The sequence below is a fragment of the Nothoprocta perdicaria genome, unplaced genomic scaffold (genome assembly GCF_003342845.1).
Source record: "Nothoprocta perdicaria isolate Ctin4 unplaced genomic scaffold, notPer1 scaffold_80, whole genome shotgun sequence".
Lineage (NCBI taxonomy): Eukaryota > Metazoa > Chordata > Aves > Tinamiformes > Tinamidae > Nothoprocta > Nothoprocta perdicaria.
Genome location: NW_020456088.1, coordinates 2,611,763 through 2,637,275, shown reverse-complemented (window position 1 = coordinate 2,637,275; position 25,513 = coordinate 2,611,763). Strand labels below are relative to the sequence as shown.

General features: G+C 43.3%; 1 protein-coding gene across 1 annotated transcript in view; it reads left to right on the top strand.

Annotated features, from left to right (window-relative positions):
* The first annotated feature begins 1,692 nt into the window (after positions 1-1,692).
* The window catches only part of VILL (villin like), a 34,507-nt gene continuing 10,686 nt past the window's right edge, over positions 1,693-25,513 (top strand). The window contains exons 1-10 of the mRNA XM_026051935.1: positions 1,693-1,788; positions 14,210-14,291; positions 15,345-15,419; positions 18,287-18,483; positions 19,673-19,781; positions 20,475-20,585; positions 21,719-21,918; positions 22,005-22,083; positions 22,929-23,027; positions 25,082-25,235. Of these exons, the coding sequence (XP_025907720.1) occupies positions 14,223-14,291; positions 15,345-15,419; positions 18,287-18,483; positions 19,673-19,781; positions 20,475-20,585; positions 21,719-21,918; positions 22,005-22,083; positions 22,929-23,027; positions 25,082-25,235 (1,093 nt within the window). The 5' untranslated portion in view covers positions 1,693-1,788; positions 14,210-14,222. The remainder of the gene's footprint in view (positions 1,789-14,209; positions 14,292-15,344; positions 15,420-18,286; positions 18,484-19,672; positions 19,782-20,474; positions 20,586-21,718; positions 21,919-22,004; positions 22,084-22,928; positions 23,028-25,081; positions 25,236-25,513) is intronic.

Here is a 25,513-nt window from a genome sequence, read left to right as displayed (position 1 = left end):
AGAACTTGGATGGTTCCTGCCTGAGTAAGATTGTGGACTCTCCGTTCTTGGAGATATCCAAAACCTTTTTTTGACATGGTCTTTGACAACGTCTCCTAGCTGACCTGCTTTGAGCAGCATGGTCAAAGACCTAAACTAGAGCACCTCCTGAGGTCCTTCCATACTCATTCTTTCCCACATATCTCTGGCATGATCTTCATGTCATGATCTTCATTCTTATAAAAGAAATAGTCTAGTGACCATTTTCCTCTGCCTCAAAAAGAGGGAGTAGATTTGATATGCTTGTGCCATAGATGAACACTGGAGACAGGAAGGACTGATGGTCAAAGCCCTATTTCCCAAGGAAATGAAAAGAAATCTGATTTCTGAATTTCTCCAAAGATCTAGGTCTAAGTAGACTTGTGCCTGAAAGCACACAGGAAACCAGTAGTGTGAGACTGAGAAGAGAGGCCTATGTGAAGGGCAAATGCCTTCTCTAAACCAACAACCTCAACTCCACAGGCTTCATCTCACTGTAGCAGTGCCTTGGCTCCCAAAGGAAGAGGCACCTGGTTGACAATCGTATCTGAACCTCTCTCTGGAAAACGATGTTCCCTTGGCCAACTGCAAGCAGATCGATGCAAATGTCAGGCAGGAATAGTTGGGGCTGAGAAGACACGATGTGTCTTCAGTTAGCCCACAATCAGTGGCATCATTTTTGGATGGGGACAACTTCATTTTACCCTTGCAGAAACAGTTTGACTTTTCTTAATGAGGAGCTATGATATCGCAATATGTATCCCTGTATGCATTTCTAAACTTCTTACAAAGGAGGGATCATCCTGTTTCTGCTCACGTGTGCTGACATCTGAGTGGGCTGAGCTGGAGGGAAGTAACGAACAGAACCAGAATGAGAAACTCCTCCTTGACTGGGCGTCCTGAATGTCCTGCCATGATGTGATATGTCAACCTCTGATAGTGGGAGACGTAGAGCCCTTTTTTACCATCTGCCATCACTTCTGAGCTGTCAGCTACAGCCTTTCCCAGCAAAGAGGAGAGCTTTCTGCTGTGGGAGGTGGCGACAGCAAACATTGCCAATCTGGCTGGGATTTTCTGGTTTATCATTATTTTTCTCCTGGGAGGGCAGCCCAATTGCATGCTCTAATACTCTGCTATGTGCTCATTCTGGCCAGTAATCTTCCCAGCAATCCTCACCCCTGCTCCACGTTTCCCTGCTGCACAGAAGGCTCCAGCCTGCGGGCACGGGGACGCTGGAGGGAACACGGGAATAGGTTGTCTCCCTTGGGACAAACTGCGTTTCAGCAGCTGACTGCTAGGTCTTCTCCTTGCAAAGTCAGTACCTGGAGCTGGGAACGCCTGGGCCCAACTTTTAATGCAACTCTGAAAATCATAGCACCTCATTTTGCGCAAGAGAGCAAAGAAAAGGGGGGGAAAAGGGAGAAAAACCACTCCAAACGGAGTATTTGGAGAGTCTAAATTCCTACTACTTGCTGCTCCATGAACTGGGAGTTGGTGGCTGTTGGATGCAAAGATTAAATTTGTCGAAACTCCTGTTCCTGCTCCCTCTTTGTCGCTCCGCGAGCCGGGGAATGGGTGTGATCTTGGAGGAGGAGTGTCCCTGCGGTTAAGCAGAGGATTGAATTACCCAGCGCTGCTGTTCCCGAGCTGACAAGGTAGCAGAACAGCAAACAAAAGTGCCTTGAAACTAGCTCGCCAAAGCGGAGAGAGGGCTGTGAGCTGAGCGGCAGGAGGAGGGACCTGCGGGAACCCTGCGCACTTTCCCCCAAGGTAAGCAGCTTCACCGCAACCCTCTCCGCTTTATTTCTGAGGGCCATAACTTCTTTATGTCTAATTTTATTCTGTGAGATATATAAAAAGTTTTAATAGAAAAGAAACCACCAGGATCTCTGCACCAAAAAGAATGAGGCCATCTTGATTTCATGGTATCTAGGACTGTACTTGGATTTGGAATAAGTGGATATCTCAGATCTCTGAAAATCTGGCCAGTCTACATATCAGCCTACACTGCTCCAAGGACACATGCTTCTCGTTTAGTTCTCTGCAGAGAATGGCTTTGATTTCACGCAACCAGCAAGGCGTTGGGTTTTCACCCGGTTTGTTTTATGCTTTGCTGCCATGGGGATATCTGCTTGGAGCTTGAATGCTTTTGCAATGTGGTCATGTTCAGACAGCAAAAAAAAAGTCATTGGAAGTTCTTATGGACAGATCTAGTCGATAAATCTGCTAATGGCTGAACTGCACTGTTTTGCTCTGTAAGTGCAGGGTGTTTTCTTGTCCTGTTCATTTGAGATGCAAATTGCACTAAGAGAAAATTGAGTTGCAATGGAGTTAAGCTGGAGACTTTCCTAGCAGTGTTTTTCTTAGGCGTGTCTATTAAGAGCATAAATATTTAACTCAAAGGAGAAGAGATATGAATTAGCATCTGCAGGAGGTTCGCATTTGTTCAGGGCTGCCCTTGCGCAGATGCAAACAAGCATTACAGCTGCTAGAGCAAACTGGCCCCACAGGAGTCACACTTAGGTGGTGAATCACCCAGGTGCTCTTTACACACGGCAGCTAACTGGGGAGATTAGAGCCCGCGAGGCAGAGATTAGAGAATCGGAGTGCATCCGCCTTCCTCTTCAGCAGGGTTGTACAAGAGCCTCTTGCACGGGCTCAGTGCAACGTGACTGCTGGTCGCTTGCAAGACGCAAGGACGGGCTGCAGCTAGTAGAGTGCGGATCAAGGAAGCGCTGCTTGTTCCCCCAGGTTGCTCTGCCCGAGCCAGGTGAGCTCCCCCCGCTCCCTGCACAAACAAGCTGCCCTTTTCCTGCTCTGGCTCCCTTCCCTCCGGCAGCAGTGTAGGTCTCATGACGTTGTTTGCCAGGTCTTTGTGGCAACAGTTGCCAAGGTCTCCCAGCAAGCAAAGATTTCATTCCATGACTGCGAATGGGATCGTCTCAGTCTTTTGCCTTCCCGGGATCTTGGGACTCCTGCTCTTGAATGGTCAAGGAGGTCAAGGAGGATGAACTGGCACATGTGGAAACTCTCTGTGACTTTCCTGATTTCGGATTTGTTTTCATGGCGGCATGGATCCATCCTGGAGTCTATCCCTCCTGCACTGCCCTTACGGTGCTGTTCATCCCCAGCCAGGGAAGTGATCAACATCTGCCTCGTGCTTGGAAGGGAAATGTGCTGTTGGCCGGGTTAAGATGCTACTGTTTCCAAAATGCTCAGCTCCCTAGCATACAAATCCTGATGGACCAAAAACCTTTGCTTTTGATGGAGCTTCACATACCTTTTTTTGATCCAGATCTCTTTGCAACAAAGGGCAGTGTGAAGCACAGTGAAAGCATTTTTGCTACCTAACCAAGCTTTTTTTAGTTTCTCCTAGAAAATGAGTATGTCATAAATAGTCCTCCTTGAGGTCTTCTGTTCATCATAGAGCTCTCTTGCTTTTTCAGCCTTCTGAAATGTGTTCTGTGTGGCTGAACCAAAAAAAAATCCTGAGTTTTACAGTCTGCTCTTGGAGCTGCTCTGCTATATATGAAAATCCAACAATTAAAGGAAGCAAATACTTTTATATGGATAGCCCATACCTAAAATATCTGTACTACAGTTCTTTGTTTATTCACATCTATTCTTCAGCTTCTGTAGGCCTCTCAGGCAAATATACATTGCACAGTCACGTGGGGATATGTGTACCTAAGACTCATTAAAATTTCTCTTGTCATGTTTTCCCTTTCCACATAATACTACCCTGGAAATGGGCCCGATTACAATTTATCTTGCCTGACTATGTCTTTCCACTTACTATTTTTCGTGTAAAAGGAATGCAGGAGGGGGTGAATATTGTCTGTAACTCTTTGACAACCTCCTGACTGAAATGTCCTCTCAGAGGTATTGTTAATTTTCAACATAGAATGTTGTGCATTTACTCCAGTTGCCTGGATTTCCAAAGACCTTTGCTTGAAACAGAAATCCTACCTTTATTTTTTTTTCCATTCTTATCTAAGCTATTCATGTTTATCAGGTGCTGTGCTTGGTAGAGTAACAGTGAAACTCATTATTTCTCTATGGCCATGTCAAAGACACAAGACATAGGGGATGCTAAATTGCATGGTTGAGCTCTGTTCTAGGCAGTTCCTGTGGAATGAGCTATTCAGAGCAGCTGACCTCTCCCGCCTAAAAATGTCCTGTTGCTGTGCCCTGGAAAGGAAGAACAGGTTTCTGGATGATCCTTTATATAAAACCACTCTTTCAAAAGCAGCAAAACAAGGTAGGAAGCAGGCAGAAATCATATTATATTTTGGGTGGATGAGAGTATAGAAATATCCACCTTCTCTTTGGGACAGTGGTTTATTATTGTATATTTTTTCTGTCTACAAAATAGCTGCTTTAGTTTGAACAAAGCCAACCCTCCTGAATCTTTCAGATGTCTGATACCCTCCTCTGTTCTCAGACAAAGCCCCTGTTGGGCAACAGGAAGTCCTGGAGGAAAATTTTTTTCTTAAGGCTCCTTTAGACAATGTGAAAAGCCCTCTTTGGGATTTTTTTCTTTAACTTATGTCTCAGGTCAACAATTGCAGTGCAGCCTGTCCCTTTTGTGGGCTAATATTCACCAAATGTTTAACCATGACCTCCTGATGGAGGCATCCTCTTTTCCCAGGTGATTTGCCATCTACATGCACTACCTGGGCTGTTCAGTGTGAAGGAAGGTGAGCTTGAGTGTGCCCAGTCAACATGCTGCAATATCAGGAGGGCTGAGCAAGGTCATTTAGTGAGAGTTTTGTTTGCACTCTTTGCAGCAGGCATATTTTGTTCGTTTGGTCTTATGCAGTTAGCTTGCTAGCCGTTCAGAACTGCCTTTATTTTGCGAGATGGGATTGCCCAGTTTCCTGTTGCATTTACATAGCGGGTCCTGCATGGGCTGTGTTTCCCTTTTTACGCCAAACAAATGTCAGTGAGCAGACACAGGTGGACAGCCCCGTGGGCTGGACCTTTGCTTCGTGCCCTGCAGCGTCTGTCAAGATCATTGCCCAGGAGTACAGAGCACACAAGCTCACAAATTTGTGATGCACCAGTACCATCCATCACACAGCTGGTGGGATCACAAGGTCCAAGCTAAGCATCTTCACTGGCCTGTATCCATCTGCCCCTTGCTTCCGTAATCCATCCCATTTACCTCTTTTCTCCCAACCTCCTTCTTACCATCACAGAGAAGAGCCACCAACAGATCATCTCAGGAAAGGACACAAGCAGGTGTTGGGATAGTGGGAAGACACCTCCTCAAGGAGCAGTGAGCTAAAGTGGGGTGATACAGGTACTGACAATTCACCAAGGAAAACCAAGCATGATCTCCCAACCCACTCTGTATTTCCAGACTTAACAACTCTAGTAAGAGAACTCACATAGTGGTTCAGCACCATCCTCTGAATGTGGATGCCTACATTGGATCAGTTGGTATCTCCTTGCCTCGGTACAAGCAAGATGTTCGTGCCCAATAATACAAATGTCCATAAGACAAAGCACAAGCTTTCCTGTGCAGCTGAAGACGTGAAGCTGCCTCCTGAATAGAGCCTCCTGCTTTGTGCCATGCCAGCCAAGAAAATGCAAAAGTACCTACAGAGAGTCCCACTTGGGTACAGGTCATTTCTTTTGCAATCCAAAAACTAGACCTGTTTAATCCAGAAGTCTTGGGTCCTCCGGTCCTAGTTTGACGTCTTGCTTGCAGGTCTAAACTGGAACAAGACTGGAACGGTCCCTTCCATTTGATAGTTAATATTAATCTTGCCACTTGCAAGCTAATGCTCTGGGAACCAGTTCTTCAGCTGGTCTGAATGGAACCACAACAGCCTCCTCTTCTGCAATGCAGTCAGGCAAATCTCCTGATAACAGAGACTTAATCAACAGCACTTTCATATAATGCAGCAGGGAAAACCTGCTTTCTATCTCATGCACACACACATATATGTGTTCATTCACCTATATGCACATATACACAATGAATAAAAAAATCTTATAGGCAGCAAGCAAGGATCATAACTCTTGGGCCAGCTTTTCAAAGGGGATGGTGCAGATGAGCACTAATGCTCACTGTCTGAAAAATGACTCTTAATTTCACAGATAATTACCAATAAGAATGTAAAAACATGCAAGCAAGATCTTTGGGCACAACAGATGGGGCTGGGCCACCATAAGAGAGATGAGGGACAAAGGGAAGGCTAGGCCAAGGCCCAAGTCTGGGCCATAAGCCAAGGTTTTCCTTATGAGACTGAGGTGTCATTGCATCCCACCTGGCTGATATTCAGCAGACTTGCCTTCAATTCTGCGAAAGGGTGGGAGGAGCTACCCTGGAAGAGTCTTCTTCAGACTTAAGTACCTGAGATATCAGACTGAGAGTGGATGAATCCTTGACCTCTTATCTAGTCTTTCTCCAAAGGGATGTAGTTATCCTGCTTTGGCCAGCTTTGTCTGACTCTCTATAAGAAGCAGTGGCCTGATTGTTTTTCCCCCAAGATCTAGATTTTTTTATTTTTATGCATCTTCAAAAGATGAGTGTCAGCTGTCAGCTGAATAAGAACCAGGTCCTCCATTTCAGGTGGGAAAATACCTGTATTGAGGGCCTCAGCTGCTGTACCCTCCCTGTAAACCTCTGCCATTCGGGTGCTGAGGCTGAGGAAACTCTTGTACGCATGACCAAACTTACATGCCCTTTTCCTGGTTATGTCAGCACTAGGTTGTTCTTCCCCACAGCCAGTAGGTTAAATAATACTCTATTCAAATGCTAATGTGGGAGAGGATCATAATCTTTTTCCTGGAGGTGGTGAATAATTACAAGTTTCTGAGAATGTTTCTAACCTGAGCTACTCTGGAATTAAAATGGCTCCAGCTTTGTTTTCCTTCAGTAGGCATCTCTTGCCTTCACTGTGACACGAAGCCCTGCCTTTGGAGTAGCGTTGGTCCTGAGCCAACGATCTTTCCCTTTCACCAGGGTAGGAAGGTCTGAAAGAAAAGACAGATTTGTCCGTAATGAATTGGCAAGCTTCGTGCTTGCCATTCCCTTGGGACGGCTCTGTACCCTTACTGACTGGCCAGCCTCATCGTGAGAAGCCGAAGGTGCAATGGATACCTTTGAAGCAGACTTGAGTCAATCTTCGTTTCATTATCTGAAAGGAGTGCACGTGGCACCTTGCCAAGGGCAATGCTGCTGCAAGGCCCTTGCACACAGCAGGCTTTTAGAGCTTCTTGTGGTTTTTTTTTTCCTCTCTGGTTCAACAAGAGCTGGTAGGTTCGCACTGAAAGAGCTCAGTGTTGCTCACTGGGTCTGATCAGCAGAAGTCACCTCCCCATGCAGGGATGTTGCCTTCCTTGAAGAGCCTGCAGCTTTCCAAGAGATCCTTAAAGAAAGCCAGGAGAGAATGACTTAATGGGAAAGCAGTCAGCCAAAAGCAGGGTGGGTGCTCAGACCTTCTCCACGAGACGTCATGGCCCAAACTATCTGCCTCCATGTTTAGCCAATTTGATCTCCCTTTTTTAGAGCCAGTCTCAGCTGAGCATTGTGGTCTCTCCATTCAATAGCATGAATGTGGAAACTCAGTCTGCATGACTTGGGAGTGGTGGCTGGTATTAAGACTTTGTCATTTAATCGCCGTTACATAGCTCTTATATTGTTGAAAAGTTTGTTTGGACAATACAGCATATTCCCAGTAGAGCAAGGAAAACAGTCAGTTGCTAAAATTTTAAAGGGAAGATGCTGAAATGGAAGCAGTTTGGGAAAATCTGCTCATACAAACCAGTTTCCAAAGACCATCTGCTTGAAGATCAGAGTCCTGGAAAGCTACCAGGAATAAGATCAGTAGAGAAGACAAAGGAGGTTGTAAAGGGAAGTGAGCAGAGATGAGCAAAAATTTCTGGATGGAGCAAAGTGTTGAGCTAGAATTTATGGCAGGTGGAAATGAGGCAGCTGCAGGAACTAGTCAAAGTCATAGGAGATAATTTGTGAGCTGCCTGCCCTTCTAAATCAGACATCCTCCAAGGGATTTGAAGAGACAGATGAGGTACAGATTGAGAGCTTTTGCAACTGAGAAGGTGGTTGTTTCCTAGTAACATCTTACTTCTTTGCTCTTTCCTTTTAAGTAAGAAGCAATAGTATGTTCAGAGGATTAGTGCAAAACCCAACTGCAATATGTGGCTCACAAGGGACTCATAGGATCAGTGAGTTTCAGGGAAAAACTGTATGAGCTACAAAGCCACAGGTGTCAGAAATGCATGAGGGTATTGGTTATAGGAAAGGACACTGCGCCAATGGTCTGCTTTTTGGGACTGCTGTTGGAGTGACAGACCTTGTGTCAGACTGACCAAATTGGTTTTTCCTCTTGGAAACCCAGAGAAGGTATTATGTTCCACTCAGATTCTTGGCCAGACTTCAGTTCAGGAAATTCATCCCAGTCCTCACCTTACTTTGCCTCACTTTGCCTCAGGAGCAAAGAACTGAAAAGTCTTGTCTCCTGTGATGGCAGATAACTGTTTGGGCAAGATTTGTTCTGTTGATCCCTGACAGCCATTCATGGAGAAAGGTGAAAACCTGCCAGTCTGAGCTCAAGGGAAATTTATTCTGAGCTCCAGATTCAGTGCCCTGGGAAGGTGAGCAAGAAATTTCTTCATAACTTTAGTTCCCCTTGCCTAGTGCCCCATCTCAAGCTTTGATTGATCTCTACATATAAGAAGACTTTAAAAGCCATTCAAACTCCACATAATCCAACCAGATGATTTGGAATCAAGGACAGGAGGATCTTTTTTTTTTTTTTTTTGACCTATGGAGGTGTCCAAGCAAAATCCTGAAGCATGAGGTTTAATTGTCTATTGTCTTAATGCCAAATTGAATGGTTTGGGGGTGAGCTGAGGCAGCAGGTCTTGCTGTTCTCCTCAGACCCCGTTAACAAAGCATGTAAGCATGTGCCCTTGCTTTTGCAGACCTCTCCGATCCAAGGCCAGCGAGCACACCCTCACCATTTAGCCATCTCATTTTAAAGACATTAGGCAATGGCAAGCCTGCCAGCTTCCCTAATAAGCTGTTCCAATATTTAATTACCCACTGCGATCAGAAATAGCATCTTATTTCAAGGCTTATTTTACCTAATTTTAGCTGCCAAGCAACAGCCCTTTTCAAGAAGGTTGAAATGTTCTCTGCAATCAGATTTCTCCTGCAGCCATAGGTGCCTGTGCATAGCTCATTCTTCGACATGCTGGACACACTGAGCTCCCGAATCTGGACTTTATGGGTCCTAGAGCTGTCCAGAGCTGTGCTTCTTTCCTTCCTATTGCACTCCAACGCACATTTCCTATTCCCTGCCTGGTCACCATATCCCAGCACATCCGATGTGGACAACGGTTCAGCTTCTCTGGTTGAAAACCTTCTTGTGATTGTGTGAGAGGTGAGGAGTTGTCACCAACACACACACAATGGTATATATGTATGCACATGTATGCGATAGGAGCTCTCACCTATGTAAACTCTTCCTTTTAACCAAGAGACTGGAGGAGGATATTCAATAATGTGAGTGATTGTGTGGCAGCGTGAGATAGAAGTCCCACTGATAGACTTCTATACTAATCGTTTCCATGTGAGATGAAAGACAAATTTTATCTACTATAGTAGTAAAATAAAGGATAGATTAGCTTGCTTGGGAACTCTGCTTCTGGACAGGCACTGACTATTGTTGAACTTTCAAAGAAACAGTTCCAACCAGGAGCACGTGAGCCACACAAGGTAACTCATCCTTAAATGTAATTCCTAGGAGCAAAACAGGAGCTAACTGCTGTCCTTTATGCAAATGAAAAATGGCACCTATTTGGACCCAGATTCCCAGCTACAATGAAGACAATGAAAGCAATTCAGCTGCCTGGTTTACCTCATCTGATGCCAGCCCAAATATTCCCAATAATTAGGCCTTTCAGCCTGGAAAGGCTGGAGCCACAGCTGCTTCCGATTTTTCCAAGACTGTACAGAGCATTAGTCATCTCACTGGGGTTTTTTATTACCGTGACTGCAGACGAGTAAACGTGCCGCCAAAACTCAGACAAGCCAAATCAGGCTTAATTCAGAATGTCTTTTGGGAGTTTGAAACGATCTCCTCTCCCCCTTCTGAGTCCTGATCTTCCCTCCCCACCCAAACAGCCTGAATCTGCTTGAAGAAATATCCTACTAAAGCCTCTTTCTCAACATCTACCAGGCTGACCAAAATGAAATTGTGATTGCTGGCATTTCCACCCGAGTTGTTATTTATTAACTAAGCTTGGGAGGGACCTTGATACTTAATGCATCATCTGCTTCTTGGAGCAAAAGCTCTTCCCTGCACCGCGTTGGTTAGTGAGGAGATGGAAATTAGAGTTAGCAAGCAACCACAGACCTATCTGCCCTGATCCAGAAGCTTTGTTATTTACGTCAAGCTGTGGAAGACTTTGATTTTAGCTCTGAAGCCTTCAGGTTCAGTCCTAGCAGTAACATCCTGCCAAGACATTAGCTATTTCTTTGGTTCTAAGGTCTCTGCCCCCACCATCCAGAAGCATTTTGCTCTTTGCAATTTAATTGATAGCATCTTAATCAAGAGCTGTTGATGAAAGAGAGCAGCTCCAAGGCAAAGGTCCCTGATCTGGTCATGCCTCGACTTGCACTTCCAGCGTGAACTTAACTTCTCTTCCAAGGTGCAGGAGGCTGGAAGAAATAGAGTAGCTGGCCATGGAGGTAGAATAGTGTCTTTGCCTCTACTATCTCTCCTGACCATCTTTCCTGGTAAAAAAAACCCCACAACATTCCTGTGTATGAGGAAGCAAATAACCTTCCCCTAACTGCCTTTTGTCCTTTGAAGCAGTGTCGGCCTTTTTTGGTGTATTCCTGCCCCTGAGGCCGCTGACTCATGCTTCATGTTGGTTCATGCTTCACCTAGCACTGGACAAAACCAGTTTGATTGAGGAAGGAACTGACCCGAACATCACTGTTCAAATCCTATAGGGAACCCAAGTCTCCTAAAGTCTTTTTCTTTCTTGTTTAAACAAGTTTCTAACTTTCTGGGCATTGGGACAGATGAGAATTTTGTACTCCATAAATACTGGATTTTGTGTCTGGGCAAGAGTTGATTTATGAGATCATTTGATTAGAAATCCACATTAAATAATTGAAGAAATGAGCTGTCTGATTAAATAAGTGATATTCCTATTATTTCTAACTTGGCCAAAAACTGAAAGAAACAGGAAAGTCCAAAGAACAAACTGACCTTGTCTGTGTTTCACCTATCTCCTCAGTTTAATGACTAAGGAGAAGATGATGGACACCATCGCTAAGAAGAGTGTGGACCAGGCTAACAGGGAGGTTTCTGACAGAGAAATGAGTCCCAGGAGAGGAAGAGGTTGAGAATACCTCTTTCGAATCAGGGATTTGCATGGGAATCTCTAAAGTGTAGCTGACTTTCAGATGTCTTTATCCAACAGGATTGCCTAAGCTCGGAGGAATCTTTGGATCCTCTGGGTTAAATTCTTTTGTGAGAGAGGTTGGAGGATTGGGAGAAGCGTGAAGCCAGCTGTATTTCACAGCTGGCCAGCTGCTGGTTTCCTGTGCTGCTAGGAAGCAGACAGGACACCTGTGCTTTCCAAAGGGACCACTATCAGTTTTACTGAAAAACTACTTAATGCCCTGAATTCTCATTCATACATAGTTACAAGCATCTTTACTAGTTTATTTTAAAGTTGTTCCTGCTTTGATATTAGACGGGAAGGAAAAATAATGCGCTAAATAAATTACAAAGATGGCTGAGGGAAGAAGACGGCACTGAAGTTTTTCTTTGTCAGGAACCTTTCAAATGCCATATTGGAATGAAAGGAAGATCTTGCTTAAGAATCGTATTTCTGGATTCACTTCCTTAAAGAGAGATCCCACAGGAGGTGAACCATTAAGGTTTTCACTCAGAAAAGTGTTTAGTTCCTGCTTAGGCACTGAAATATATATGTATGTATAAATATATTTTAGTCTGTGTGGGCCTCATTTGGCTTTCCAGGAACTGAGATGAAAAATATGTTTTTTCTCCTTGCTATTTTTCTTCTTGCCTGGAAGATATTTAGAGAAATTGAAAAGGGATGCAGGTTGACAAATTCACTCTTGGTAGATACATGAAGCTGTAAGGGGTCAATTTTCCATGGTCCTTCAGACATGTTTGAAAGGACAATGAGCATTTTGGACTCCTTCTACCCAAGGCTGTCCAACTGTGGGTGCCCTCCCAGGTAGTGCAGAGGTGTCAGGGCTGTGATCTACCACCGTTATAGATACCTGCTTCTCTCTACTACCTGTGGAAGGAAACAGGGTCCAGCAGCTCTGGACGGTGGAAGATCAGGATGGCCCAAAGGCCCTGCATGAAACCTCAAGTTTTGTGCTCTTACTTGGTGCACAAACTTTCCAGAAGAAACTTTCCCACGACTTAGTGGTGCCAAGGGCAGCGTATTTCTTCATGCTATCATAACACAAGCAATAAACACGACTTCAGGCACAGGATGGCCTGTATTTGTGCTTTTCTCCCTCAGAAGGAACTTCTTCCATGTTTTTTCTTTTTTTTTTTTTTTGTCTGTTTGTTTGTTTGTTTTCCTCTGTATCTTCTTTTACTTTTCATTTCATTGTGGCTCAGATTTTGTGCCAAGTTCATGCTCAGCAGTAGTACCATTTCTCCAACAGCAGGCACTTTCTTACAGCTGAACAGAAGCATATAGGAGAGGCCATGGCCTACAATCAGCACAGCTTTGTCATCTGGCGGCAGAGAAAAAATGCAGTCAATCAAGTTGTTTTTAACATAGTACAATAGTTGAGTCTGTTATAAACAAATGTAAATCAGAGGAGCGGACTGCTAAAGCAAATGAATGCAAAACACAGAAAAGAGTGAGCCATGTTTTCTCTCAAAGCTGGGCCCTGATTTGTGGGCAGGATTGACTCATACTGCAACAGCTGATATGGTTGTCACCCCTACACCAACGTCTGTGCCATGGACAGTGCAGGAGAGCTGAGCTGCTCAGGAGGCAACTGTTGGGCCCCACGGGCCAGCCAGCTCTGCCAGCGTATAACCCCGTGTTTTTATATAAGCTGCTTGTGTTTATGATTTGCTTCAGAAGGTTGCAATGTAAACAGCTATCTCTGAGAGTTACTTCTCAGGCAAAACCTGTTATCCAAGCAGTAGGAATGGGGAGCCTACTTCTCGATGGGGAGTCCCTTCCTCTTTTCATAGCTGGCAGATATTATAAAGGATGAGTAGAGACCTTTCCCCTTCAAGAGTGGCAGCTGGAGATACCCAGAGCATCTCAAATGTCCCTAGAGACCTCTCTACAGGCATCTGGCATCTTCCTCTTCCTCATCAGGCAGTAGAACCTAGGGAACTGCTCTGCTGTATGTAAAAAAGATCTCTGGATCATCAGCTGAATCATGCCCTATGCTCTGCTGACTGTTTAGGTCTCCATTGGTTTTAATGGTGTTTAAAACCTGGTTCTCCCTACCCTGAGACACCTACATGTAGCTGTCAGTTTAGAGCTGAATCTCACCCTGAAATGGAAGAGTTCCATTCACTCAGGCCCCTGGCTTCCCCTCCAGTGGCTGCTTTAGGAATGCATGAGTCTTCTCTAGGTCTTTCATGGCCATGTCACCTCTTGTGCAATTGTGGGAACAAAGCAGTACTGATGCCAGGCTGAGCATCTTGCTGGATTCTCTCCACCTGTTTAAACTCTTGTAAAATAATCTTGTACAAGAACAATGGTATCCAACCATGTTTTGCTGGACTGTGATCCAACACTTTGCTTGTTCTACCACCATAAGCATGAATATGCTGGAAGAGTGAGTTCATCCCACCTAACACTTGATGACTACAGTTGAGCTGAACTGCCCTCTTTTTGCAGTTGGTGGAGAGATGAAGATCTCCAGTACCCAAGTCTCCATCAACTGTAAGAGGAATCTAGATGATGAGCTCATGTGTAGATATCTGCACTTGGTTGGATGAATCCCACCTTGGTGAGCCCAGTCCTTTGCAGCGGTAATCAGGAATCATAAGTGTCTATATCAAACAGGTTTGGCAAGTACATCCAAAGCAAACAAGCTTCAGTCTCAGCTTATTTAGTGTTGCATCCAATTATGTAGTTATTTATAGATATTCTGTTTTTCTGTTCTTATCTTCCCTTCCAGCTCTGAGGACAGGATGACAGACGGTGACTCAAATCTTCCAATTATCGAGAGAAAGCTGGGACTCCAGATATGGAACATAGAGGTATGACAAGAGGAGAAGGTTGTGATACATAGTGTGCATGTGTTTCAAGAAAGAGATATTCTTGAAGTTGTCTGGGTAGCAAAATATGGTCCTACAGGACAGGAAGCAGGAGACCCAATTTCTAGTTTTGTCTTCCTCCCTTTGAACTTTCAACATGTTATTGCTTGGTGGTTTGGTTTCCTTCCCTTATATAACTTGGATAACAGAGACTAAGAAACACTAATTTTGTTGGGACTGAATATATTCTGGCCGTGCATCCTCTAGCACCAGAGGCTCTCTTGCTTCTTTGGGAATTGTTGCATAGCTGCTTTAGCAATTTTGAAGTTGGTGTTACTGCTGACCTGAAAAATCTCTCTCGTCTCCCCCTAATTTCCCTTGCACCAATGTTGCCCTTAGTCTTCATTCACTCTGGTCTAAGGAGTCCCAGCCAGTATGGGTGTGCATGGTTTCCCTGTGCAGCTTATTCCACAAACACTAATGAGTGACCTTATCTGGGCATCTCCTCCTTTCCACACAGTCCTTCCTGTCTGAACTCTTCCATTTCCTAGCTGTTATACACAGAAGTGGAAATGGGAAGTTGTGAGTTTCATTAGGATGACATGTTGCAGTGCTAACATAGAGATGTTTGAGCTGCCAATATGGCATTTTGGTGTGTGGCTGCCAAACTAAACCATGATTCATCCTCCTCTAAATAAATAGCTTTCAAAAACCTATCAACAACTATGACAAGGCAAAGTAGTATTTGTATCCTCAAACCCTATCTGGGTTTGGGCTACAGGAGATGTAACCCTAATAGCAAGTAAATGTAATTATCAGTTCCTTTTCCAAAATGACACGTAAGTTGTCTACTCTGGGATACTCCCTGATATTGGCTGGGAGCCTGTGAGCATGTAACTGCCATTTGAGATCCCTGATCCTTTCTTCTCTGAACCTTCATTGTCACCCTAGTGTTTCATGCATCCCAGCTTCCCTGTTTCATACTCATCAACTTCTGGCTCTTGGAGTTCTAGCTACAATCTAAACACTTTTTTTTTTTTTTTTTTATTTAAACAGAATATGAAGATGGTTCCTGTTCCTGAAAAGGCTTATGGGGCATTTTTTGAAGGAGACTGTTATGTAATTCTGCATGTAAGTAGGAGAAATATCAGTAGGCAAACAGATTCTCTAGCTCCAGCCTGATCCCCAGATGCTCTTGCTTGTGAGAGAAGCATTACTGGATAAAAAAGGCTGTTTCTCTGTGTTCACTATCATGTGATGATACACCTGAATTTAACATTGCCTGTTGCAGCAATATTGCATGTTTGTGTAACCAGAAGGACAGAAAAGTCATTAAATCAGCAATTTGCTTAAATGCTTTTTCTTCGGATCAGCTGAATCATGCACAGAGATGGCAAAACGGCCAGTATATTCCTGGGAAACTAAAACAAGGCCAAATTTGTGTGACTCAGAGGAGTAGTTTGGAAGTGTGAGAGATAGCCAGCTGGAGGGCTTTGTTTTCAGTGGATGATATGGGTTATGGAAGTGTGCCACTTAGTGACATATGAGCAGCAGAGAGGGTCTACAGCCCTTCTCTCTCTCCCTGTTAGGACCTCATCCATCCTGCCCAAATTTGCTCCAGATCTATTTATAACAAGCTGAACCAGCTTAGCGAGAAGCATGAGGAACTTTTGAGAACAACCCTACAGTCTGGGCTGCACAAAGTGCCTTGCTTTCCTAAGGCTGTCTGGGAGGATGATGTATCTCAGCGAACTGCTGAACCTCCTTCCAAATCACTTCATATCACAGAGCAATCCAGGTCCCATTAGTCCACCCTATAGAAACCAGAAGCATTTCCCACTTCCTGTGTCAGAGCATCCCCTCTGCAAATATTCCCATGAGTCAAGCAACAGCAAAGTCTCTGCTGTCCCACAATAACCAAAAACACATAAATATACACCTGTAATGCAACCAAGGCAGAGCCTAATTCATGCAATGATTGAATCATATGAAACAATTTGGGTTTCCTGTACCTCACCAATATCTAACCATTGAATAGATCATCAGGTAAGATATTCAGTGAGGACATGTGTGAGCCACTTTTATATTCTTCGTGTGTTTTAAGACAAGAAACTTGAATGTAGGTCTCCTTTGGTCCACAAGTTCATCACTGAAGTATTTGTGTAGGTTGCCTACTTTTAACCCTCAAAAATGTTTGCAGGATAGAGAAAAGGTTGTCTGCATACCCCTAGTGGATTCAGCTTTAAACAGAGTTTTGCACCATTTTAAGGGCCTTGAAATATCCAAGATGTCAATGCATGTCCTGCAGGTATGACACACAAGACCTACATCTCTTCTAGGGTAGTACCTGTAGACTGACTTAGGTGATACAAAACACCCCATATCTCCCCAGGGTCCCAGCTAAGACACTTGAGTCGAGTCTCCTGTTTGTGGATGTAGCATAGACCACAGTTCTTGGAAGATTTCTTGAAAAATCACTTTTTCTTAATTTTAAGAGCTTGATTCAAATTCCTGTACTTTCTAGAGGGTGCTCCACTTGGCTTCTAGGCACAGATGAAAACACAGAGAACCTGTCCATCTTGTGTCTTCGATCTCCATTTACTCTAGTGGAAGCTTTGACCTTTCTCACATATAGGACCCTAAATTTAGGGACAGAACTGAGATGCTTAAAGATATGCTGTGAGTATCTCACCCATCCTGCAGCTATTGCTTTAGAGTAGCACACATGCTATTCATAAGCCACATCTGCTTAGTGCAGAGGTCTTGGATATCTTTTAAAATCTCAAAAAGCTCATAAATGCCATTTTTTTTAGGCAAATGAATCCTCCAGTATCCAAGATATGCTTAGAGCAGAGTAGGAGTGTCCTTGTGAGGCACTGAACACAATCACTAGAGATTTTGATACTCACAGACTCAGCTTACATTGTAAAAGCTTCCACATGTAGAAAAAGCCTTAATCACGCCCGCTTTCTCCCTCAATCTCACATAAAATAGAGTAAAAAAGTGCTCATCTTTCTGCTTCTTGACTGGAGGCTCTCCAAGGGAAAGTTGTCTGCAGGACAATGGGACTTTGATCATATTCAGTGACAGTCAATTAAACAGAGCGATTTTGCCACAAATTAATCATTGGTGCTGAAGGAGACTGGATTGTATTTTGTTCAAGTTCGAGTGTTTTTTACTGTGGTACCACTACACAAAGCAAATAAACAGATCTTAATGTCAAATCCAGTTTATAAAATGAGCCATTATTATCTTTCACAGACATGGATGATAGGGTTTAACAGAAAGTGCTGAAAGATATCTGTCACAACTCACACAACAATAAGCACACCGGTTCTCATACCCCCTTGCCTCTTCTTTCTAGGCTACTGGATCTTTCTGTAATAAGATGAATCACAGCATGCACACATAGGTTCAGCTTCACTTGGAGTTATGTCTGTTTTGCAAGTCAGTAGGAATTCAGGGACAGTCTGTGTTACTTGATAGTGTGATGGAAAAGGAAAGAGAGTACCTCCAGACGAATAAATACAGGTGCATATTGCATTCAAAGAAGTGATCTATGAAAAGAATGTCCCTCAAGTTGGGATGTCAAACTCTACAAAAGTAGGACAGGTTGAACGCATGGATTTTTGGAATTGCGCAGGTGTTCTGTTTCCATGATAACAAGGATCAGAAAAGTACTTAAATCTGCTTTGGTTCGATATGTAGTTAGGCCTTACAGGTGCTCTGCTGAGTCAGGGTCTTGGGGCCTGAGCTGACTCTGCCCTGCTTTGCCTGAGAGTCACTGCACTGTCCAGGCTTTGGTTGTAGGCCTCAGCCCTGCCTCATCTTCCTCAAGGAAAACGCAAGAGTGGAAAATCCCCTGGAAAAGGGCTCTGTGATTGCCTGTTCATGCCAGGTCTTCCTGGCCAGTGCTGTTGTTTGCCAAACTTATATGGGCTTCATCTTCCCAGTGAGGGAAAATGCCTCCTGAATCTCCTCTTTCCCACCTCTTCCAGAACAAAAGAACCTCTCATGGCATCGCTACAGACTTGCATTACTGGATTGGCAAGGATTCAACCCAGGATGAGCAAGGTGCTGCAGCCCTATACGTCATCCAGATGGATGATGTGCTTGGGGGGAACCCCGTGCAGCACCGGGAAGTGCAGGGACATGAATCTGAGACCTTCCAAAGCTATTTCCGGAATGGCATTATGTGAGTACTGTAAAATACCCTATGATGACGCAAGTTGTAGTCCCTGGTGTTTCCTCAGCTTCTGTCTATCCCAAAAACATCAGCATTTCAAAAATTTGAAAAACACGGGCCAGTTTTGTAGTTGGTCAAAATGCAAAAGAAAATTATCTTATAAAAAGAAAACTTAAAAAAAACAGGCATCTTCTCTATCTTAGCAAGTAGGCTAACCACCAGAGTACCCTTCTGTGGGTAAGTACTACTGGATCAGACATGTCTGAAATACTGTTACCTAACCACTGATGAGCCTATCCCTTCTTTCCAATCATTTCCAGGCTATGATGAAATATATCATGCCCTTATGGATAAAAGGATAAAACTCCTAGCAGTTCTCTCTCCTTCTCACACATTGCACCTTTATCGATTCACTTAATGAGAGGCTTGACACATGAACATTCGATTGATTTTCTAAATTGCACTAGGAAATGCAGAAGGGGGATAGAATTGTCCAAAACCCAGTGAAAGGGCTCGAGAGCTTTCTTGGAGGGACCACCTCTTCTCACAATGTAATTGCACCTTCCTTGCAAAGTAGCATGGAAAGGAAGAGAGAGTATCGTGCAGTAACTGGGTTAACAACAGGCATTGCAAAGTGCATGTTCAAGAATGAAAGCAAAACTGGTGGATTAAATCTAAGAAGATAGTGCCTGCATCCCTTTACACTGGCATTTTGTACTATCTATATCAATAGCTTTCTGTTTTACAACTTTTGAATACAAAACCAAATTTTAGCAATATGATCCATACTTAATGCAAAACAAGCTTCTTAATTGAATGTCTGAGGGATATTTCCATTCTGAGATATCACTGCCTTTCTTGATGAGATTTTCAATTTGGTTGTGTCATATTTCCCCTGCCCTCTCTGACTTGTCTGTTCAGCTACATATTTTCTCCCAAGAACACAACACCCATAACAGGTGGAATTAAACCATGAGGAGCCATGTTATTAGTGGAAACCATGAATGATAGAATCAAATAACAAAGAAACACTTGGCATTCTATTTTGGCGAGTCTAAGAGGATATTATCCCTAAATTTTTATTGTCACCATTTTTTTTTTCAGAGGATAGAGGGGTAACTATTTTCTAACTGGTATGAACTCTTTGGGCAAATATTTTCTAATCAGCATGAACTTTTTTTATTCTGTTCCACACCAGCTACAAGAAGGGAGGAGTAGCTTCAGGATTCAGGCATGTGGAGACCAATATGTACAACATCAAGCGTCTTCTTCACGTCAAGGGGAAGAAGCACATATCAGCCACAGAGGTAAGCACAGAAGCCCTCTCTACTTATGCATCATTTGTCCTTGCATCCATTTTCCAGCAGGTTTCCTACTTAGATACCTCATCTCTGCTAAGCACACAGGACAGAGTTCAAGAACTTGATGTGGGGATAGGTATTATCCTAAAAGAAGCCCTATGGTTCGGTGAATGGATGTGTACCACCCCTGGACACTTTCTTTCACAAGGTAGTTGTTCTCACAAAATAATTTGGAAAACTGGAACTCTTGGAAAGCAAGTAAAGACAGACTTTTAGACCACAAACATCTCTCTCTCCTGCATTAATAATCATCTACATCTCTCCCTGCATTAATAATCAAGAATCACAGAAAGGTTGAGGTTGGAAGGGACCTCAAGAGATCATCTAGTCAAATCCCCCTGCTCCATTAGGAACACCCAGAGCACAGGGCACAGAGTGGCATCCAGGCGGGTTTGGAAGATCTCCAAAAAAGGAGACTCTACAACCTCTCTAGGCAGCCTATTCCAATACTAAATTAATAACAGCAGAGTTATTCACATTCACTCAAAAAGAAAATAGATATTGCAGTCCCAGTATCATTACTGAATCTAACTAGAAAAACAAAGCACACCACTGCAGACTGGGGCAAGTTCCCTATGACTGTGACCTTGTGGCTCTGATTGTATCACCAAACTAAGCTGTTTCATTTTCTCATGACAGGTAGAACTTTCCTGGAACAGTTTTAATAAGGGCGATGTTTTCTTGTTGGACCTTGGGAAAGTGTTGATTCAGTGGAATGGACCCAACTGCAACATTGCTGAGAAATCCAGGGTGAGTACAGGTACCTGGCATATTAGAGGTATTTTCTGATGCCTGGAATGAGACCAAACACACACACACACGCACGCACACATGCACACAAATTGACAAATGCTTGCAAAGTGAAGTGAAAAATGTTTGCTCACAGTAGAACTTAGAGATACACAGGTCAGAGAAAAAAGATATCTAATGAGTGATCAGTTCAGCTACAGTTATCAGAGAAAATGCTGGTAGGATTCTACTTTCCTGTCTGCTGAAATCAGAGGCCAGGGATGTTCTCTGCTCAAACCTCCAATCAGGTGTCAGGAGTGTCCTTGGACACATCACTAACTCTAGCTTCAGAAATTCATCTAATTCCCTCTGAAGACGCATGCCTCCAGCGCTCTGCGTCCTGAAATGTGGATAAAGTAGGACTAAAAGTCAGTAGCAACTGTTGATCTAACTGCAATGACTTCCACAGGGGTAACAAAGAAGTTACCAGGACACAAAGGAAGGGAAGCAGGAAGACAGAAGGTTGCTTTGAAGAACAGGCCATGGTTCACTTCAATTCTGGCAATCAAACAAATCACTTCCTAGGCCTAGCAAAGGGAGCCCCTTCCAAAGCTATTGTCATGAGATGATGGAAAAAAAAATACACGTTATCCATTTATTCATGCAAAACTGAGATTCCAGCCTAGTTATTTGGCTTTTAACAAAGCCAAAAATGTTTTTTGTCCGAGAAAACCTTTGTGTTTTTGAATGCTTCAAATATTTACATTTAAAATGTCATCCCTGTATATCCAGGATCCTGCAGTTCTGCTGCCTCTGGCTTCTATTCTGCTCAGCATGTGAGCATCTCACTTCCAGACCATGTTTTTGGATTTGCTTATGTAAAGATGCACATGTGCAGTGTTTGTGAGCACTCCACACTTGTGCCCTACTTGAGCAAATAGCAGGAATGTTTTCCTAGGAGTTAAGTCCATTAGCAGGCATAGTGGGTACATCCACATTTGTTAACAGCTAACTTTGCAAGACAATAGCAGCTTTACAAAACTGTAGTAATCTATCTTAGACTACTAGTTCTCCATCATTACTAGAGGTCTGAGGAAATGCTTGCTGAATTAACTGTGTGGATCTGGATTTATCCCCGTGTGATCTTTGTGCAGGGCCTAGCATTGGCTCGTAGCATCAGGGACAGTGAAAGAGGCGGCCGTGCTCAAATCGGCATTATTGACAACGAGAAGGACTCTCCAGACCTCATGCAGATCATGAAGATGGTGCTGGGTGAGAGGCGTGGGGAACTCCGAGATGCCATCCCTGACACGAAGGCGGATGAGCTGCAGAAGGCAAATGTCCGACTCTACCAGTAAGTCTCAAGCAGAGCCCCCAAACCCCAACCTTTCTTATAGAGGTCTCTGCACAGCCTGATTGCTTCATGGCTCTTTCTTTCAGTGTCTATGAGAAGGACAATGACCTTGTGGTACAGGAGATAGCTACTCGACCCCTGACACAAGACCTGCTCCAGCACGAGGTGAGAGAAAGACTTCAGTCCTTATAGAGGGAAACGCTGCTGTGGCCTCTTCTGTTTTCAGCTGAATACCTATTTCTGTGAGATATCCTATCTGCAAAAAATTATCAGCCCTTCTATCCTTTAAAAGTGCTGGGTGTCCTCTAGGGCACCTCAGCATCCCCCTACAGTCATGGTGCCTGGAGGCCATGAATTAATTGAAGATGCTTTAGCAAAAGGTGACAAACCTGCCCTCTCAGCTAAGAAATATATTAGGTTGTCAATCATTAGAAAAGGAGAGTCAAGGCGAGGTGGGTAGAAATGGACCAGGATTAAATTCCAAGTGGAAAACAGACTTTTTGACCATCCTGTAAGGATATTCCTTATAGGCCCCCTGTCTGAAAGAACTGAGAATAGAAAGGTCTTCCTAGCATCCTTCTGGCTAAAATTCCTCAGAGAATTGCTCCTCCTTGATTCTTTGCTGCACATAAGGAGCAGCTCTTGTGCAGCTGTAATGGCAAGCTGGGAAAAGTGGCTAAGAAAAATACATACTTTATTTCTTGAGAGCTAAAGAGCAGCTGCTACTGGGATCAGAGGTGTTCACAGGTCAATGTACTCAGGAAATCAGGCACTGAGGCAATCATAGCCCATTAATGCACCACGGAAAATCTATCTTCTGTTGCATCTGCTAATGGTTACATCAGGGTTAGCAGTCTGCAAGGCAATGAAAAAAAGTTAGATCTAGATCTCCAGCTGGGGTCAACCTAGATATAAGGCACGCAAGTGAGTGCCTTCCCCTGAAAGAGAAAGTTTATTTACATCTGTTCTTTTTTGTTTGTTTTTTTTTTCTTTTTTCTACTTGACATCAGGACTGCCACATTTTAGATCAAGGTGGTTTTAAAATCTATGTTTGGAGAGGAAAATTATCCAGCCAGGAGGAGAAGAAAACAGCCTTCAGCCGAGCTTTGGTGAGCTGTGATATACTGCAAAAAAATGTTGTGGAAGGGTAACTAAGTGCTAATCTGACCATTCATTATGAATAAGTGTGGGTCTTAGGAACTGGCCTGTGTGATAGCAGGACTTTAACTTTGAAGGGTGGTGGGATGTAGTAAACGCAAAATTGTTCTTCACCAAATTGCAGTAGAAATTGGACCTGTCACTGAAACTAGGAGAAGGAGGTTAAAGACAAGAAAACAAAATACAAAAGAAAATACTTTATTACACGAGACAATTAACTTACAGAATTTGTGACTTCAAGGAATGGTGGATGCTGATGATATTAGCATATGCAGAATGGGATTGGAAAAAGTTATAGTCAGGTATAGTTAGGCAGGTCTGTAAACAGATATTAAAGGGGATAGCATCTTCTGTTCTCTCTAAAAGCCAAGACCCAATATTGTGGCTACTGAGGAGAGTGAAGGGATCAGACAGTCAGCGGGCTTTCTAAAGAGTCTCCTACAGTCACTGCCCAAAGCAGCATGGACCACTTCTTTGACCTGGAAAATCATTTTTTTGGTTCCTAATGAACATTGTGATAGTTCAGGGAAGTCAAAGGGGAATCTAATTGTTCTCTGAAAAAAAAAAAAAAAAAAAAAAAACAGGTCTTATATGTAGATGCTAGAGGTCCATCATGATCAATACGATGAACAAGATAATGTAGATGGGTTTGAGTTCAAGTTGTGTGTGTGAATTTGAAGCTGATATGGGTATCTTCCACTGGGTAGAATGAAGTTTTTCATGAATTCAGACTGGCTTCCATGAGATAAAACCATTACATTACAGGTAGAGTGCAGACAAAAGTAGTCTTTAAAGAACCTAAATGAGTAAGACTTTGGCAGGACTTTTTACAACTTGGCACATTGAAATGAAGAGTGGCATTTAACTCAATTGACTAGAACCTTATTGACTATCTAATGACTTATTTGAAGACCACAAATGACCTCACCTTCAATGAGATTGTTGTCGTGGGAAAGAAAAACTTAGACAAACCTTGACTTAAAATTATCTCTTCATCCCTTCATCCTTTCAAAAGGAGATGTTTTTTAGTAGGCAATCAGCTTTGCAAATTCTGGCCTTGAGCTACAAATGTAGAACAAAAGATATCTCTTTCAGCATGGCAGGTGGGAGGGATGAGAAGACCATCTGCTCTGCTTTTCCCTTGAGGTAGTGTGTGGCTGTGGTATTTACAGCACAAAATGAATGCTCAGAAACCCACACTCCTTTCCTGAACCACGGCTGTCAAAACTGTTCTTCTGGGTCATCCTGGAGCCTGCTGAGATAAACACAGAAGCAGTTACTGAAAACTGAGCAATGACTTCGACGCTCTGGCAGAAGACATGATAATTTTCTTCCTCTCAGATGTATCAAGCACCTATTTTGAAATATTTTCTTAACTCCATAGCTGTCATATTTGTAAGTGTTCATCTCTTCAGAAAATGTCACACATTGTACTTAACTGCCTCCATCCCTTTACTGTCTTGACAAGTCATGTGATTTAACATGCAAAAGGGAGGACACACTTTTTTAAAGCAAGATGAAAAGATTTCAGTGAAGTAGAGAACGCTGAAGAAGAGTGAAGAAGAGAGCTGTGCTCTCAGGTCATGGGCACATGCCATCACCACTCCTTTCTCCCAACTCCTCACTAGAACCTATCTACAGATCTACAGAACCTATCTACAGAACCTGTCTACAGATCCATTGGATGATGTTCACTTCAAGATGAAGATGCCGTTTAGAGACTAGTTTTAGAATGTGATCTAGGGCAGCAACATTGGGACACAGTTCAATTGTCTAAATACAAGAATAAAGACAGAGACTATAAATGGAAGCATGCAGACATCTCCATTTATACGTCTAAATGCAAGTGCCTTGTTCTTGAACTGAATGCTGACATTGGTCATGCTGCTGTGCTCAGCTGCAGGAAGATGTTTTCTCTTTGGATTCGCTCAGTTCCATGTCCTTCTTCTCAAGTCTGTAAAAACGTTGATGTGTTCCAACTAAAGTCCATTTGTTCTTCCACTAGGGTTTCATCCAAGCCAAAGGCTATCCTCCTTCCACCAACATTGAAGTGATAAACGATGGAGCAGAGTCAGCCATGTTTAAACAGCTCTTCCAGAAGTGGACGGAAAAGGAAGAAACACAAGGGCTGGGAAAAGCCTACAGTACTGGAAAAATTGGTGAGTAGATTCTGACAGCCACTACTTGTCCCAGATTTGGCTTCGCTACTTGGTCACCTGTGCTAAATGATACCTGAGGGAATATCATTCACATTAATTGTCTCCTATCCTCAGCATCTTGAAAATGTCCTTTTCATGCCTTATATTTTCTACCTTATTCAGTAGATATAAATCTATTAGTAACTGAACAATGTTCACAACTGCCAAAGCTTGTCATGTCAACCAAAATCCTGTTTATTCCAAATGTAAATGTTGATCAATCTCTCCTGAAAAAAAAA